This window comes from Pterocles gutturalis, unplaced genomic scaffold (assembly GCF_000699245.1).
Source record: "Pterocles gutturalis isolate BGI_N339 unplaced genomic scaffold, ASM69924v1 scaffold23325, whole genome shotgun sequence".
Classification (NCBI taxonomy): Eukaryota; Metazoa; Chordata; class Aves; order Pterocliformes; family Pteroclidae; genus Pterocles; species Pterocles gutturalis.
In genome coordinates this window covers 31349-48007 of record NW_010141459.1, presented here as the reverse complement: position 1 = coordinate 48007, position 16659 = coordinate 31349, and the positions used below count along the sequence as shown (strand labels likewise).

Genomic DNA, 16659 nt, shown 5'->3' with positions numbered 1-16659 from the left:
ACTGCTCCAGTGCGAGTCTGAGTGTTCACTTGCATGATTATTTTCTGGTAGGAGAGCCAATCCAGCTTTCTCGTGGCAGAACATACCATTCCCCTGTGGAATCAGAAAGTCCATGCATTATTATGCAGTGACTCTCCGTGGCTGACTCAGGAAGTCCCCTGTAACAGATTATAGAGTGATTTACATCTAGCTTGTCTTCACTAGGAGAACAGCTCAGGGCATTTAAAAATAGGAAATAAAAGCTTGGTAAATAGGGAGCTGCTGAATTAACCTCTCCTCCTTGCCAGTTTTTTCTTTCTTTCATTTGCCGGGTCAAAATTAAAACAGAAGTGAAATGTGCCCATTTCATTCCCTGGACTCAGTGTCTCTTTGTTCTCTGTTGGGCGCATTTTCTAACAGAGACAGTGCTGTCAGTCTAAATTTTTCATTTTATTTGTTTCCTCTTGTATTTTATTTGATTGCTGTGTGTTAGCTCAGAGCAGCCTGTGCTGCAGCATCCTCCTGGATTCAATGCTGCACCTTGGTATCACTCTTTTAGTCCCTGTGACCAAGTTTGCTGCAAATGGGAGAAAATAATGAGGTGTTTTCAATGACTTCAAAATCCTGACTATCCTGTGGATATGTAGGATTTCTTTATTTTTAAAGCACCATGGAGACTGTTCAACAGTTGCTAAAATAACCATGCAATTACTTTAATGGCTAAAACAGATCCAAGCTTGGATTTTTACTGTGCACATATATCGTACCAGTGAAACATTTAACTATGGTTCTTTTTATAGGTTTTTGAATACACTCTACAGCCTTCTGATTATTTCTCTTTCAGTCTGAAATGCACCGTCCACATAACAGAGTATCTGCTGGTGCATCTGAGAGTTCACACTCGTGATTCATCACCCTATGTGTAAATGTTGGTCTCCATAGGAGTGGGTTCATTGCTTTGCCTTTTTCATCCCCTGATGCAGGCTGCACAGGCTTCTCTGTGGCCAGTGTCTCAGTCCTGCAGGTTGGTGTGCAGTGTATGCTCCTGTGGTCCTGCATATTCTGGCTCATCATTCTGGGGAGGGTTTGTGTTGCCTTTCTAAGGAGCACAGCAGAGAGTTTCCAACCCAGGGAGCACAGGCTTGGAGCCACCTTCCTGGATTTTCCCAGCAGGACAGTGTGTCTGGGGTACGATTGCATGGATAAACATACAAACAGGTGTTTTAGCCAAGCTGGACTGAGCAGTAGCAGCAATGTGAACTTCAGCAAAGTGAAACAGTTCCTATGAGGACTTGCGTGTTCGTGTCCATGCTGGAAGCACACCCTTACACAACCTGTTTAAATTAGAGCAACTTGTCCCTGGCTGCTCGCAGGCAGCACTGCTTCCAAGAACCAATGCAGATCATAAGCAGTAATATCCTAGCATTCCTCCCTTATCTGCAGCAGACAAAATTTTTCCAACAGTGCTTCAAAGGACTCTCCAATGACAGCCTATGGCCAGAAGGATCCGTGCCAACCTTCTTGCTTTTGCCACTTTGTTTGTACTCTGCAGAGTCAAAACCAGAAAGTAAATTCAATACATGTATGTGTCTGTCCAGGGCTACTTGCTATTGTGGTAAGAAGTGGTCAGACTTGCTGTTAAACTGATATAAAGTGGCTTAACCTGGCTTAAAGTGCAGTGAACCTCTTGTAGGGATGAGGTGCAATAACACTTGTCTTCCAGGTTCCTGAATCAAGCAATGCATCTGTACGAAGCAACAGCAGTTGTGCCCATTAATTTTGTGTTCTTCACCACCAGTGCCGTCATTTCAGGTTTGTTTCTGGCTTTCTGCCTCTACAGAATGATTTTCTAACCATCAGGTTTTCAAGAATTACTGCCTGTGAACATGAACACAAACCGGTCATATTTGTCTTCACAAAAAGAACTTTTTTCCTAAGTGACAGGTTAAATTCTGAAAAATGAGTAAGTTCACAAGTTTTGAAGAAAAAAAAAAAAAATCAAATGCTAACATTTCCAGAATTGATACGTACGGTTTACTCTGCCTTGCTGGCTTACCAGAAGTACCTGCATTTATCCTAGCCTCATCTTGACATCCAGTAAATGCGTTCCCCATGTGCACACCAGCTTCTCCACATCCGAACTGGTAGAGTAATTTTAACAGCCTGGCAAACTACTCAAATGACAACCAGCTGTGTTTCATAGTAGTTAGTGTATATTCTGTTTCAGAAGGTGGAATTCTAGGTTAAGTGAAGGAAATAAAATGACTCCAAAGACCTTTTAAGCATTTAACATTTTATTCTGGGTGAGAACTTTGAACTCAGCGTTGTTAAAGAGGGACTGAAAATCTTGGAAACGGTGCGCAGCCTAAGAACATGAGCAGGGAGGAGGACTAAGATGCTGTATCAGCAATGAGCCAGAATGATCATGTTGTTAGAACATTTATGACTCATTTTAACACACACTGGGGGCTTTCCTGTCATTGCTGTGCAGAAGTTTCTCATGCAGAGCTGCCATTAATAAGAAGGGGAGTTAGCTGCATGCACAGATTGCCTCAGCACCTGTGTTAGAGGAGACCTACACTTTGTGACTGAGAGGAGGCTTGTGCCAAAAGGGGGTTGCATTCTTCTGACCATATGGGGAATTTGGCCTTGTGCCTCCTTAAAAGATCAAGTACCTATTCAGGAATGGCTTAATAGCTTTGAGACTGGATACACATGCATTTGCACCAGGTTAGTTAAACCAGCGTAGGGCTTAGAAGAACAACCTCTGCTGAATCTTGCTGGGGTGCTCATAGAAGATGTCTCCTCTCACGATTCCCCCATCCCAAATTACAGCCTTTGAAGACAGTCACACTTCAGCTGTACTGGTTCACACTGGCGTTTCTAAGCAAAACTATGCTCATCAGTGGTTTAAAGCGAATATACTTGGCTGTGAATTGGGGCAGCTGAGATGCAGATACACATCTGGTTCTGTCACCTTCACTGCAGAGGTGCTAATTCCTGGAAAAGGGGTGACCAGAAAGAGCTAGTGATCCCTTCAGCCAGAAAGATTTGGCAAACTTGGCTGCTGAAGCCCTTAACTTGGTGTAAACATCAGGGACAGAGCTAGTTACCGAAAACCTGTTCCCAATTGGAGTTCGGATGTCCACATGGTCTGCTGGAGTGGCTTAACTAAATCCATGAAGAACCTGTTAGCTACATGGGTACGACTCTGCTTGTGAATAAGACCTTGAGTTTGACCTGCATAAAAACTGTTGCTGACAATGCAAAAAAATACCTGCATCTGTGCAGTTACTAACATCGCACATACTCCAACCTGATAGACTAAATCTTCTCCAGTCCCACGCAGTATCTTCAGGAAGCCTAGGTAACGGAATATGGGCGCATAAAGTGAATCCATCACAATGTATATTCATACCTTATTTGTGATTTTTTTTTTTTTACTCCATTTGAGCATGACACTGCTCCTGACCCTCCCAGCTGTAATTCATATCACTTGGAAGCCAGTCAAGATCTGCAATTCTTGTTTCTGTCACATTCCAGGGGTCATATTTTATCAGGAATTCCAAAGTGCAGCTTTGCTGAGCGTGTTCATGTTTCTGTTCGGGTAAGTATATTGGCCTAAAATCTGCACTAAAGTTTGTACTGAAATGGGATTGCCTTGCGGAATCTCTTCTTTTCTCAGTAAGAAGAAACCCGTCTTGTTATTAAAGTATTATGGAAGAGCCATTATAGTAGGACAAAAGAACATTAAAGGAAAGATTGATGTCTGTGCTTTTGGAGTTTGGAGGCCTGGTTTTGAATCCAAATATGTAAAAATGCGAGACACTTATGAACTACTAATCTCATGGTGGAATGAAATACCAGCAGCATGTGTTCCTCCAGCAGGAAGGAGAAATCGCTGCTCTCCACCGAAGATCATGTTATAGGGGATGCTTTTACAACTGTGAGAAATCTCCTCCCATGTTACCTTCCCCTTGCGTGTCTGGCTGATCTTTGCTGCCAGCAGGCACGGGCAATTACATGAGCTGCCTGCCTACGAGGCACTACTGTAATATCTCTGCCCAACCTTCCTGTGCTGAGAAAGACACCGCATGACTGTGGAAAAGTTCAGAGCATGCTAAGAAGCAATGTTTGAAGAAGGGCCTTGGTGTTGGAGAGCAGAAACGTTCTGCTGGCTACCAGCACTGTAATGGCTCTGGGCACTGGTGACAGTTACCTGATAATGGGTGTGAGATGGTTAAAAGCATCTCCCAGAAGTGCTGGAGAGGTCCTGCCACAGTGTTGTCAGATAAATGGGGCTGATAGCTACAGACATCTTTGTCCTCTGCAGTTGGACTGGAGTAGATGCACACAACTGCTAACTTGCTTGACTGCAGGAAAAGTGACAGAAAATGGAGATGAGCAAATTCAAGCCATGTATTTGGCAGGCAGGAATTAGTGGTTGTGTGTCCAGCACAGAGCTGGAAGGTTTATCCAAGCACAGCAATTTTGCATTGCTCCTGGCTTACAGCTTGCCCCTGAGACACACAGTCAAAGGAGAAAAACAACAGGGATGTTGATTGTCTGCCGCTAGACTGAGCTGTTAATGAAATTGCAAATGCTAGAATGCTAGCTTAGATGCTCTGTGAAGATTTGCTCAGGGATTCAAATGTTGTGGTCTCACACTCACAGGCATTTCATTAGGTATATATTGCTGAAAGTGTCATTTTTGCTGTGGAGCTTTTGGAACAGATAATAAAGCTTCACGAGGCAAAAACTAGACTGAAAGAGAGCACAAGATGAATTTATAGAGCTGCCAGGAAGAAAAGTTTCTTTATAAACTGAGCAGCTTGTGTTTGGAAGTTCTTGCAAAATAAATTTGGAAATAAATTCTCATCTCAGATGCAGTGAACTGTTTCTAATGATACTATGCCACTGTTATTTTGCAGGTGTCTCCTGTCTTTCCTTGGTGTATTTGTAATTGCAAGAAATAAAAAAGAGGAGCATTTACAAATTCCTTTTATTGACTGTGGACATATTCCTGGTAAGTAGGGCTTTTTTTCTGTCTCTCTGTTTGAGATATCAGATAGTGGGATGACTTAGGAGAGTTGAGTCACAAATGTGTTCTAGTCATATTTAATAAATACACTGTTTCTTTATTTTCTATTCCTGATCCCAACAGATTTTTCAAAGAATTTTTCAGAGTTTTTCCAAGCTATTGTTACAACCAGTCAAATGAAAACAATGATTACTGGAGCAAGGAATGTTTAAATGATGGATTGGTGGGGGATTTGTTTTATTAAAATTCTTCAGAGTTGTTGTTTTTCCCTTCTCTCACCCCATTTCCTTAGGACAAAAATTGACAGGCAAAATACAACCAGATTCTCACAGTTCACACTATGGCACTTTGAATAATGAAGACGACTCGGTGAAAAGTCAAAGCTGAAAGAAGAAAAGCACCTTGCATGTCAATTAACAGGAGGAATGCCACTGGAACAAGGATCAGCAGTACCTTTTTGTTGGACATAGTCAAGTATATGTTGAACTCCTGTATGTTGATGAGTCATAGTATTATTTAATCCAACTTAAATTATCCCATGGCTGTCCCAAATGTCTTCTGAAGATAAAGGAAGCCTTAAGAAAAATTAAATAACCATTAATGAAATGGAACATTCTTCTAGTATCAATGCCTCTTGGGGATATTTTTAGAGTCTTAATTGCCTTGAAATGCAAATAGGCACAGAACAGGATTATAAAAATCACCCTTTGAAACTCCTCAGATCTGTGTAGATGCTTAAAGACAAAGGTGGGAAATAAGGAGAAATTTTCTAAGTGATTTCAAAGTATTCTGCTATATGTATAATATACTTACTAAAAAATCTGATCCTTCCTGTTCAGGAGTCAAAACTGTGGGCATATAGACAGTATACACACATGTACACACAAAGTATTTTATATTATGTGTAGAGGGAAAATTCTGATTATCTTCCTGCATCAGACTAATTCTCTTCCAAGAAAATAAACACTTGTGTGAGGAGGGTGAAGAAGAGCGCAGTTGCCATAAACATAGGCGGCGTGTGTGCACATGCACACATTTGAGGTGCCCAGGCAAGGCAGAGAGAGGGAACCACACTTGATGCTTTACATCCTCCCAGGAGAGCCCTCTGCACTGGGCTGGACTGGGCTGTGCTATACTGTTAGTATAGTCTAGCCTAAGGTTTAGCCTTTGTTTCCAGGAAAAGTGAAGAAAGTGCAAAGTTCTCCAGAGGGAATGGGGTAGCCAGGCTCCCTCCCTTTATGTGTCTTGGAAAAATACTCCTAAAAAAAGAAAAGTAGGGCAATTTCTGCCTCCTGCCTAAACTGCTGTAATCCTGGATGAGGTAAGGCTGCAAAAGACAGGATCACAAAGGGCCACAGGAACATTAAATGGTAGTGTCACCACGCCGATTGGAAGAGCCAGCAGTGATGGGAACCACGGCAATACAGGCTCTGTGTTCAGGTCTGGGAGGGCTTGATGTCTCCCAGTCTCCTGGGAAGAAAGCTTCTTCGGGCATTCATTGTGGGTCCCTTTACCCCTGCCTGGTGGCACTGATCTACCTCAGCCAGCACAGTGGGGGTCAGACACCTCCTCTGCAAAAACAAGTGAAAGTGCACTTGAAAAATGTTTGCATCTTGAACAAGGTACTTCTTTTTGGTTTGAATTAATCTTCTGTAATGGGTAGGGGCCATAGGCTGTGTATATTTTATTTCAGTGGGATATGAGGAAATGAGGTCTCTTTTTTTTTCCCCAATAATTGTTTATTTCATTTTAAAATAGGTACGGCTGAAGATCCATAAGACAGTTTCATTTCAAGCACACACGGAGCTGCTGTTTTTCCTAAGCAGCAGTGTCCGAGGAGCCAGGGCACAGGGTTGGGGGGCTGTGAAGTTTTCCACCATGGATATTTTCCAGCTGGCACAGGACAAGACTCTGTGTCTGCACCTTACTTGTACCAGCTGTCTGGCTGTGGCCTTCCTTTCCCCTCTTTCCCAGCTTGAGTTCAAGTTTCTAAAGCTTAAAATTAAAAAAAAAAAAAGAAGTGCACATTCTTTTTGTATGCTTCCTCCAAGGAATAAGGGCATGCCTCTGTCTTTCTTTTGCAAGTCAAGTTTAAGCCCCTTTTTAAGTCTCAAGTGAGAGTGTGTGCTAAAGATGGAAACAGGAGGCCTACAGTTTTTCATTCTGTGACCTGGGAAACAAATAGGTGAAAGGATTTGGTTTCATTTCTTTTTTTAAATGATTGGCCTTGGGCATCTTTCCAAAATCTATTTCCATGATTCAGGAGGGCTGGAGGAGATAATAACAGTTACCAGGTATAGGATTGTCTCTATAAAGCAGGAAATCAAATGTAAAAATCTGTGGCAAAAGTTATTATTTATTTTAAACGACGGTATTTCTTCTTGAACAGCACTTATTTTCTTCCTGTGGGTTTATAAAAAAAAATTATAAGGGTTAAAATGTCTTCTCTAAACTTGAATGTAATTGAAATTAATTTATGGAGCAAAACACTGGTGGGAATTATGTGTAATTAAAACTTGTGATTTGACATGATTTTTGAGACGTGAGTACGTTCCAACTAATTAATGTATTACAAGACTGGAAAAACTCTGTGATAAGAATTCATTACTGCTCTGCCAAGAAAAGGACGTGATTTTTTTCAAGAATCAGTTCCTAATCAATGCCATTTTCAGATTCTGCTTGCGATATTTAGATTGCAAACACCACTGACAAATGCCTGCTAAAAGAAAAGCCTTTTCACTGGAATACAAAAAAGTCTCTGGAGCCCTTCTGTTTAATAACGAGTTATTTTCTTGCGATGTTTTTCCCGACATCAAAAATGTGGGCCATCCATAAGCTGCAAAACTTGCACCTGCAGAGTCAACTTTCTTGAACAGATTCTCCACGGGATCCGAGGAAACCAAACCACGGGAAGGTGTGGTGGGCAGGCGGTGGCTCACGTGGTCCCCCAGGCTCCAGCTTGGGATTTCCGACAGACCAGAACCAGCAGGACTTGTTTAGCGCTTGTTCCACTGCTGATCACGCTGCGGTAAGAGATGAAGTATTAACTGGCCGTGGGCCTGGAAATGGGAGCTCTGGAGTAGAGAGAGGTTGTTTAATTTTTACCATAAAATATCAGGATGCAGCTGGCAAAAAAAATAGGGAAACGGGTGAAAAAAAAAAAAAAAAAAAAAAAAAAAAAAAGAAGAATTTTGGACCAGGTTTGTATTTCTGCCCATGGACTGGCATTCTCCTGGCAGGCTTATTGCCTGCTCCTCAATACAGCCCAGCTTTTGGTGACCTCATGGTTTGTATGTAAGGGTACTGGTCACCTAAAACCACAGGAGAGAGTTCAGAGCTTACAGGGGCTTCATGCACCTGGCGAGCTGCTTGAACAGTGCTGCTAAAAGTCTCACCGTCCTTTTCCCGGCTGTGAGGTCCTGCGTGGCTGGTGGCTCTCTGTGAGCCAGGTCAGCTCACTCACCCTGCAGAAACCATCTCCTTTCTTCACCTCGCTGGGCTGGCTCGCTGACCTGAGCCGACCGAGTGTCCCCACATGGGGATAAGATGGGCATCTGGTGGCACAAGGACTGTCCTAAGGTCAGCTAGAAGCCCAGACATGTGTCTGACTATAAAACTTGATCTAAGGACTGATTTTTTTTCTTTCCATCGACTGTTTGCTATAAACAGTGCTGGAAGGATAGACTGGGACCAAAAGACTTCTGAAAGCAAATTGGTCTCCCCTTGGGATCTCTCCTTCCCACCCACTTTATGCAGAATCACTGGTTACTTGTAGAGAAAATTTTGACCTGATAACACTGGGGTGCAGATGATGAGACCGAGCTGCCTTTCAGTTTGCCCTTTTGTTACTGTCCTCTGAAGCTTGGCCTTTTTCTTGCTTAAATTTGTTTATTCCCTTTGGAGAAATCAGCTGGACTGTGTTAGCAGCTAGCCCAAAGGAGAGAGAGGCTAATTGCCATAATTATTATTGGAGAGCCAAGCTGGAAGATTTACAACCTGAGGCCACTTCAGGAGAAAAAGACAGAGGAACATTTCGTGCTCTGGATTCTCAGCAGTTTGAGAAATCCTGTGTTTAAAATGGTTCTGGGATGGAATTGGAGACATCAGTGAATAAACAGTGATTCCATATATTTTTGTATGTGGGTTTAGTTTGGCTTTTTTTTTTTTTTTTTTACTGATTTGGGAGTGAAGGATGGCTATTCTCTGCCTGTAAAAGAGGGAGAGAAGGAAATAAGAGGTTCCCCTGGCAGATGGGAGATGTTTCAACCTGTTGAAGCTGGGAGAAGTGTAGAGGCACCCTGGCTGAAGTATTACAAGTTGAGTAATACAAGTATTACAAGTTTGAGTTATACAAGAAGGCAGCACTGGCAAATACATCACTGCATATTAAGCAGTCATGACCATTTAGAAAGGATCCTTGCCCTCTTGTCATGTGGTAAATCTGTTCAGAGCATATGTAGCCAATCTGGCCCCTTAGGCTGCATATAAAAGTATTTTTGAAACATGCTGAACCAGTCTCTGGGGTCTGGGCCCCCTGAGCATCCTGTCAATGCCTCTTTGGCATGTACCGTCTCCCATGCAAAGCTCTTGCCAGGTGCCCCCTGTGTGGAAGTCGAGCTGTGTGGTGGGTACATATCACAGGTTTACTCTGATAAGAACATAAAATATCACCCAGGCATTTCCCTTGACCTGGAAAGTGTTTAAGGGTACTGCCCTACATGAAAGCTACACAAGCCTACAGTCTCTGATTATGTTCCCTTTGTGATTCCCAATTTTGGGTACCCACAAAAGCAGAATTATTGGCACCTCAGGAACTTCCAGGCATAACATATGGACCCTAAAAAAACAGTTAGGTGGCTGCTGAGTAGGTTTCTTATTTAATCCAAATCCCATTTTTTTTTTTTTAGTTAGACCCCTACAGTTTGTCCAAGTCTTTGAGGGAGAAAGTGCATTTAACAGTATAAATCTGCAGTAGCGTTTTGACTGCTAACGGGCTCGGGCATCGGTGCCAGGGGAATTTGTGTCAGTTCACAAGGTAACGATGAGGGGGATGGTGTTCAGCAGCAGAATCCGATGTATCGTAGCGGCAGGAGAGTTTTGCATGAACACAGAGGAATGGCTCCAGCGGACCACTAATGCACAGTGGTCTCCTGGGTTCCGTGTTGACAGTGTCAACAAAATATTTGTTGACAGTTTGCAAAGTAGAGCTACTGTAAAGGAATGACTAAACAGGTGGTTCTAGCACTGGCTGTTGTACATGAAGTCAATGTGTCACTGTCATGGCACTAATACCTTCAACATGAAAAGTGGCCTGTGGCCATTGATAAAGGAGCCAATTTCTGTACTTTGCTAGATCACATTGGGAAAAATAGAAATGATTGATTTAAGCCTCCAGCACAAACATGTGCTTGCCAGCTCTCCAGTTGGAGATTTCCACTCTTGGAATAGGCATTGCCTTGCCTAGATGAAATCTTTGGAGCCTGCTGCCAGGTCTCTTGCCAGAATCATTAAACTGGTTGAAAGAACAGCACTGTCATTTGTCTTCTGTTTGATAGCTGGTGGGCATAAATCCAGAGCACCATGAACACAAGATCAGAACTTTTCTCTCCATTTGAAAAAAAAAAAAAAAAAAAAAGTTTTTCTTGAGTTTCAATAGCATGTGTACCAGGCGCAGAGCTTTATGCTGTCTAATGCTCTGTAATGCCCTCAGCCAAGAATAAGAGAGAAAGCTTGGATGGCACGGAGGCTGCTAATTCGGCAGTTCTTACCTGCCACCGAAGGTTACTGCTGGTAACACATCGTACGGCAATGAAGTACGACAACAAAGTACTGGAACTTGTATTCATTCCCTTTTCCAAGAACAGCTGTTCTGTGTTTTACAAGGGAAAGGAGCAGAGGAATATGATTTACTATTACTGAGCATCTCAGTTACCCATGTGTTTATATTTTCCAGACAATATTTAACAGTTAACTAACAGGCACATCCTGACTAGATGCTGGGTGCGTGGATGTGCTGCAGGATGCAATGCCGTGGTGTGAACAACGGCAAGCTGCTGATATGCAAAGGCAGCTCGATGTCATCTGGCCTGGCCTCCTGCACAGCTCCAGTCAGGCAACCTCCCCGAGCACTTCAGTGCGAGCCCTTTGGCCCACCTACAGAAGAAGGCACCCTGTCCTCTCCTACTAGTCAAAGGAGAGGATCCACCAATGCCATTAGTAATTTGTACTAGCAATGAGTCATTGTTTGCTTTTGAACTGTGCCTTATGTCCATTTTAACTTGTCTGGATTTTGCTTGCAGCTGTGTCTTTTGCCAGTGATTTAAAGCCCTCGGTAAGTCCCTCTAGTAAAATACAGTGAGATGACTTGGGCTTTCGCTAAGCCAAACAGATGGACCTTTTAAGTCTCTCACCATTAGATATTTCTGTCAGCCCTCAAATTGTTTTCTGTGGTTGTTTTCTGCTCTCTCTCCATTTTTCCAGTGTCTGCAATTGGTCAAATAGGGAGTAAAAATCAGATCCTAGCAGCGCTGAGGAAGTGTCACAGAACTGGACCAGACTCAGCGCACCGTGATCCAGTGACCGCCTTCGCCCTCTTCCCACAGCTGCAGCCCGGCACCCCGCTCAGCTGCCGCCTCTCCCCGGGGCTGCCTGTGCTTTCTGGGTAGATGCTCAGCTAACGGCGGCTGGTTTGCACGCCCGGAGATGCAGCAGCCTTGGGTCTTTGCAGCAACTTGACTTCTGCTGAGCCCGGCGACAGTCCAAAGAGTAGGTGGCCTTGGTAGAGGTCCCTGGGAGGGGACCCCGAAACCCTCTGTCCCAGGGGCAGGCACAGGTGTGGTGGCAGTGGCAATGTCACCGAGCTGCCCTTTCTCCAGCAGTGGCAGTGGCAATGTCACCGAGCTGCCCTTTCTCCAGCGCCCGTGTGCCCACGTTTGAGAGGAGGGTGACTCATTCAGGAACTGGCTAAGGTGCAGTAAATAAATCGGCTTTGGGAGGGGTGCCTGGACGTGAGGAGACCCTGCCTGGGAAAGCTGGTCTCTCCTCAAGGATGGTGGTGGTGCACCAGGGAGAAAAGATGCTGATATTTGTCACATATGACAGAAAGGCTTCTGCTCCCTCTGGCCCCTTTGCACTGTGAATAGTTTCAATTCAGTGCTTTGAGGTGTTTGGGGTGGTTTTTCTTAGTAATTTCAAATGAACAGATCCGTAATGTCACCTCAATTAGCCTGAGGTAATTTGTGGTGGAATTCTTCATTTAAAAAAAAAAAAAAGCTGCTTTTGATAGTGAAGTCTTTGCAAACAAAAAGGCCATGCTGGAGCACTTTGAATGTGATTACAGTGACTCACATTTTAATGGCTTTTTTTTTTTTTATCTCAAAATGGCTCTTTTCCAAACAAAGTCCTACAAGGCCTCATATAACAAACAAGGGTTACTGCTCTTTTCCACACATAACATGAAAAATATCCTTGAGCGGAGTGAACTGCAGCCCATCTGCTGTAGCTTGGCCGGCGCGCGGCGCAGCTCCCTGACCATTACACACGGCTCTTGGTAAAGCAAACCACCTGCTTCCTGCGCTTCTCCGAGGAGGAAACCCGTCCAAACTGCTGACGGGGGATGACAACCTTGGCATTCCCTTTCGCTGCATTTGTTCTTATGCCATTTGTGGTTCGCTCAAGTGCTCCGTGGACTTTCGTCTTCTTTTCCATCCAGACTAGCAAAAGGCAGGCTGCGCCAGAGATAAACAGACTCTTACTTTCCTGGTTGTTGTGCTCCCTTGTCCTCCAGCTGCAGCTGACAAAGTCTTCATTTGGGGACCAAAAAGGTACCCTTGAAAGGGAAGGAAAAGGGGAGAGAGAAGTCTTGGGGCAATTTTGCCAAGGAGCGATCTGAACATCATCCCCCTCCTCCCTGATCAGGTCTGATGCTGCAGACACTCAGCTGAGCCTTTCATGAATCAAACAAGTACTCACATGAATTCCAGAAGTATCCTGGACATGTACTTCCCAGACACTTTACCTAGACACTTCCAACACAGACAAACTGCAATTTTGCAAAGGCTGTGCTGGGTAAAAAATGGCATTTTCCCCAGCTGCTTGCCATCACACTCCACAGCTCTGCCAGCTGCACGGACCAAAGCCAAAGCACTGAGCATCCTCGTGTTGCCTTCACTGTCGATGAAGGGAGACCCCCACTAATCTCACCATCACTGCTCGGAGCAGATTAGGGACCATCTGTACAACCCCATCCACCAGCCACACTGGGAGGGTGCCCTGCAGCCCTGGGCTGTGGAGGTGGGCACAGCTTCGAAGGACACAGTGCTCCACAAAACAAATGGTTTCCTACAGCCTAAGCGAGTTCAGGGCATGCGCTGCTCCACGGTACCTCTTAGTGGTCAAAATGTTGATGTGAAGTTTAAAACTCAGAGTTGAATCCTTCCCCAGTCTGAACTGAAGACCACTAGCTACATCTTCAGAAAGTGGAAGAACTGGGCTATTGGGGAATGAGGACTTCTGCTCAGCCATGACCCTGCTGCTACAGTCCAGAGGGTGCTGTGGTGGCACCTCATATGGCTGTCAGGACAAGATGCTTCTTTCCTCCTACATTAAAAAAAAAAAGGAAATTCAGTGCTGTTGTTTTGCTAAGAAATAAACAGTTTTCACTAACTTTTTCTCTGAAGAAGTTAAACCATATTGTCAAATCAAGTGATTATAAATAATCATCACCGTCACTCTGAGGCAAACAGCTCGCATGAAAAATTTCAGCTCAGATGGTAGAAATTTGGCAGAATTTTATGATCAGCTCAAAACGAGCTCTAATAGCAGAGAACAAAGCAGTGCTGCCAGCTGTGCCTGAGACCAGGACATTTGCCTTCCTGAAACAGTGTTACTTGGAAGAAAAATTGTTGGTGGATATGTCTGGTTAACTGGGTATTTGTGTGGGACAGATTAATATCTCACTGCTACCAGCCCTATCATGTGTTCATTAGCGTGCAATGTGCTGTGCCGCTCAGTGCTCAGAGTACACCTTCTTTTTATTTCTCTCTTTGAGACTGAAGTTGTGCAACATGCAGTAAATATCATTAGAACTGGAAAAAACACTTATTTGCTATGTGTAAATAAGTCTTCTAATGCAAAATAAAAGCACAGCTTCAAAATGTAATGTGTCATCATTAACTGCTGGCCAAAACAAAATCATAGCTTAAAAATGTATCATGCCTGTCTGGCCAAAACTCAAGCCTATGTTAATTTGTTTTGTTATGCTAAATGGTGGCTTTAAATGCACCAAGCCATGAGCAGAGCTAGGCTGCAGTTGGAGTTGTATGAAAAGGGTAATATGTGCAACACACACTGCAGTAAAGCATTGGTTAAGATCTCAACATCAATCTACAAGAACACAGTTGTGCTAAAAAAATGCTAGGAAGATTTTCTGCTCTGCAAGACTCTCCTAACTTTATTTCAGCAGATGTTGGTGCTCACAGGTCGCAGAAGCCACAGAGGATACGAGAGTCCCTGTGCTTTCCGTCAGCTGCGTAATAACTAACAACCAAATTGCTGGGGTGAGCTGGGGGGCTACTGGGAGACATTCAGCCCCTTGCCTTGACCCTGCGCTTACAACGGACTGTACCCCAGCACAGGTAAGAGACAATCCTGAATTCTCGCATGCTTGTGGATATGGCAGTGTTTTGGTTCCTTTTTTTCAAATAATCATATTGAGGTGAAGCAGGTGCAGCCGTAACACCCAGCCTCCTCCTCTCCGGAGCAAACACTCCTGTTGACTTTCCACCATTCCCCCCATTTGCCTTTCACAGCAGGACTTTGGGGTATTTCTGTTCCCTGTGATGGAAGAGGTACCCAAGCTGTCAGCACTCACGACACCAGTTTGATTCCTCTGGACACATTTGTGTTGTGCATCTTCTGCTTAGAGTCTCGTGTTGAATCCTTTTGAGTCGTCTCCACTTGCAGCATCTGTTGGGCGCTCAGCAGCGCCTGGGTAGGGCCCATGGATGTGACTGCAGTACAAATAACTCACTAAGACAAAAGGCAGCATGATCACAAGAACAAATAGGCTTACATGTACCATAAAAATGTGTCTAGAATTACGGTTTCCACAAGCCCTGGTAGAAGCAAGCTCTGGAACAAAGCTCCAACAAGCTTTCCAGTAGAAACAGCAGGAGGAAGAAACCTACCTAGTCTTACGATGGAGCCTGAAAAACGTGTGATCTCTTTGTCTATGGTGTGGAGGTCTCTCCCCATCTTATGCTCTGCAATCTGATGTAGCTGTTACATTCAGTCTTGGCTTCCTGCAGCTGCAAAGCTGCAATGTGAACTTCTGCGCCCAGCAGAGAGCACCTCCCCTCCGTATAGAGGAGCTGCGAGGAAGGGAAAAGGCTTTCACCTCAGCCAAGGCTATGCAGTAGCTGAGATATTCCAGGAGCAATATTTATACTGGAAAAGTCAACCCGTCCTACCGTCACAGCGGTAGTAAGGTCTCCAGCAGCATCTCAGGTGGTGTCTGTGAGACACAAGGAGTGGAGCAGGATACTATAAAACTGCTGGGTTTTATTACTAGCCCTGTTGCATCTAGTGTGCTTCATTCACAAGTATTAAGCACCTGGTGGAAGATGGAAGCCTGATGCAGCAATCTGTCATTGGCTCTAAAGAGTACGGACAATGCACAAGGCAGATATTTTGTGTCTTCCCAAACAAATAAAATAGTGAACACACTTCTCCAAAGCAGAGTTTTCTCCAACTCAGGGCTGATACAGTCAACGCCTTGTACACTCTAACTGATGTCAGTAATGACCAAAACACACAAGAACTGAGAGGGAGTGCAGATTTCAGGAAGAGTTGCATCAGCAGTCACCAGTGTAAGAGCATTCCAAGGAAGAAAGGTAGGTGGGCTCCAGGAGATAGGGACAGTAAATGCACAGACACCTGAAGAGGGCCAGGTTTCCTAATGGGTTTGTTTCATTTTCTGGGTTGAGGAGAAGCCTTCTCACAGTCTGTAAACATTTTCTCAATGAGAAATGCCTCAGAGATGAGATGTACAAGGACAGCCTGACTAGAGTCAGTACCTCCCCCCCCTTCGCCTCCATCAAATTTCCTTTGGAATAGTAATAAAATGTAAATATTGAGGAGTCTGCTTTCAGTACTTCATTGGTTTTCCGTTCCTTTTGTGGAGCACTTAAGAAAGATACGTCTTTTCCCTTTGTCAGTAGGAATGCAATGAAATCACAGTGATCTGAAAAATACTGGCATTAGCTCTGAAAAGGGATAATGCAGAAGTATGTCAAAGAAAAAAAAAAAGGAAAAATCAAATTTTTGTTATAGTCTATTTAAGATAACCAAATTCCTCTAAGTGAGTAGCACATTTATCATCATGAATGTCAACATTTCCAAAGGTAACCTTCATTAAGTCTCTTAAAAAGTCAACCATCAACACCCACATGGTTCAGAGCCTGCACAGCAAAACCAGTAATAAAACCAGTAGGTGTAATAATTGCTGCTGTTCTCGCTCTCCACCATTTTCCGTCTTTATAGAAGAGTAAGAGACTCTGTGTCTGTGTGTAAAACAGACATGAATCCAGCAAAGAGCAGGACTTGCTCTTCTCTGCACACATCATGCATTGATGATTCAA

At 43.9% G+C, this 16659-nt stretch overlaps 1 protein-coding gene across 1 annotated transcript in view; it reads left to right on the top strand.

The window, feature by feature from the left end:
• NIPAL2 (NIPA-like domain containing 2) overlaps positions 1-5407 on the top strand; it is a gene marked incomplete at its 5' end in the record, with an annotated part of 28088 nt that extends 22681 nt beyond the window's left edge. Inside the window, 4 exons of the mRNA XM_010084044.1 lie at positions 1703-1791; positions 3523-3586; positions 4911-5005; positions 5313-5407. Of these exons, the coding sequence (XP_010082346.1) occupies positions 1703-1791; positions 3523-3586; positions 4911-5005; positions 5313-5407 (343 nt within the window). The remainder of the gene's footprint in view (positions 1-1702; positions 1792-3522; positions 3587-4910; positions 5006-5312) is intronic.
• Between the last annotated feature and the right edge of the window lie 11252 nt (positions 5408-16659).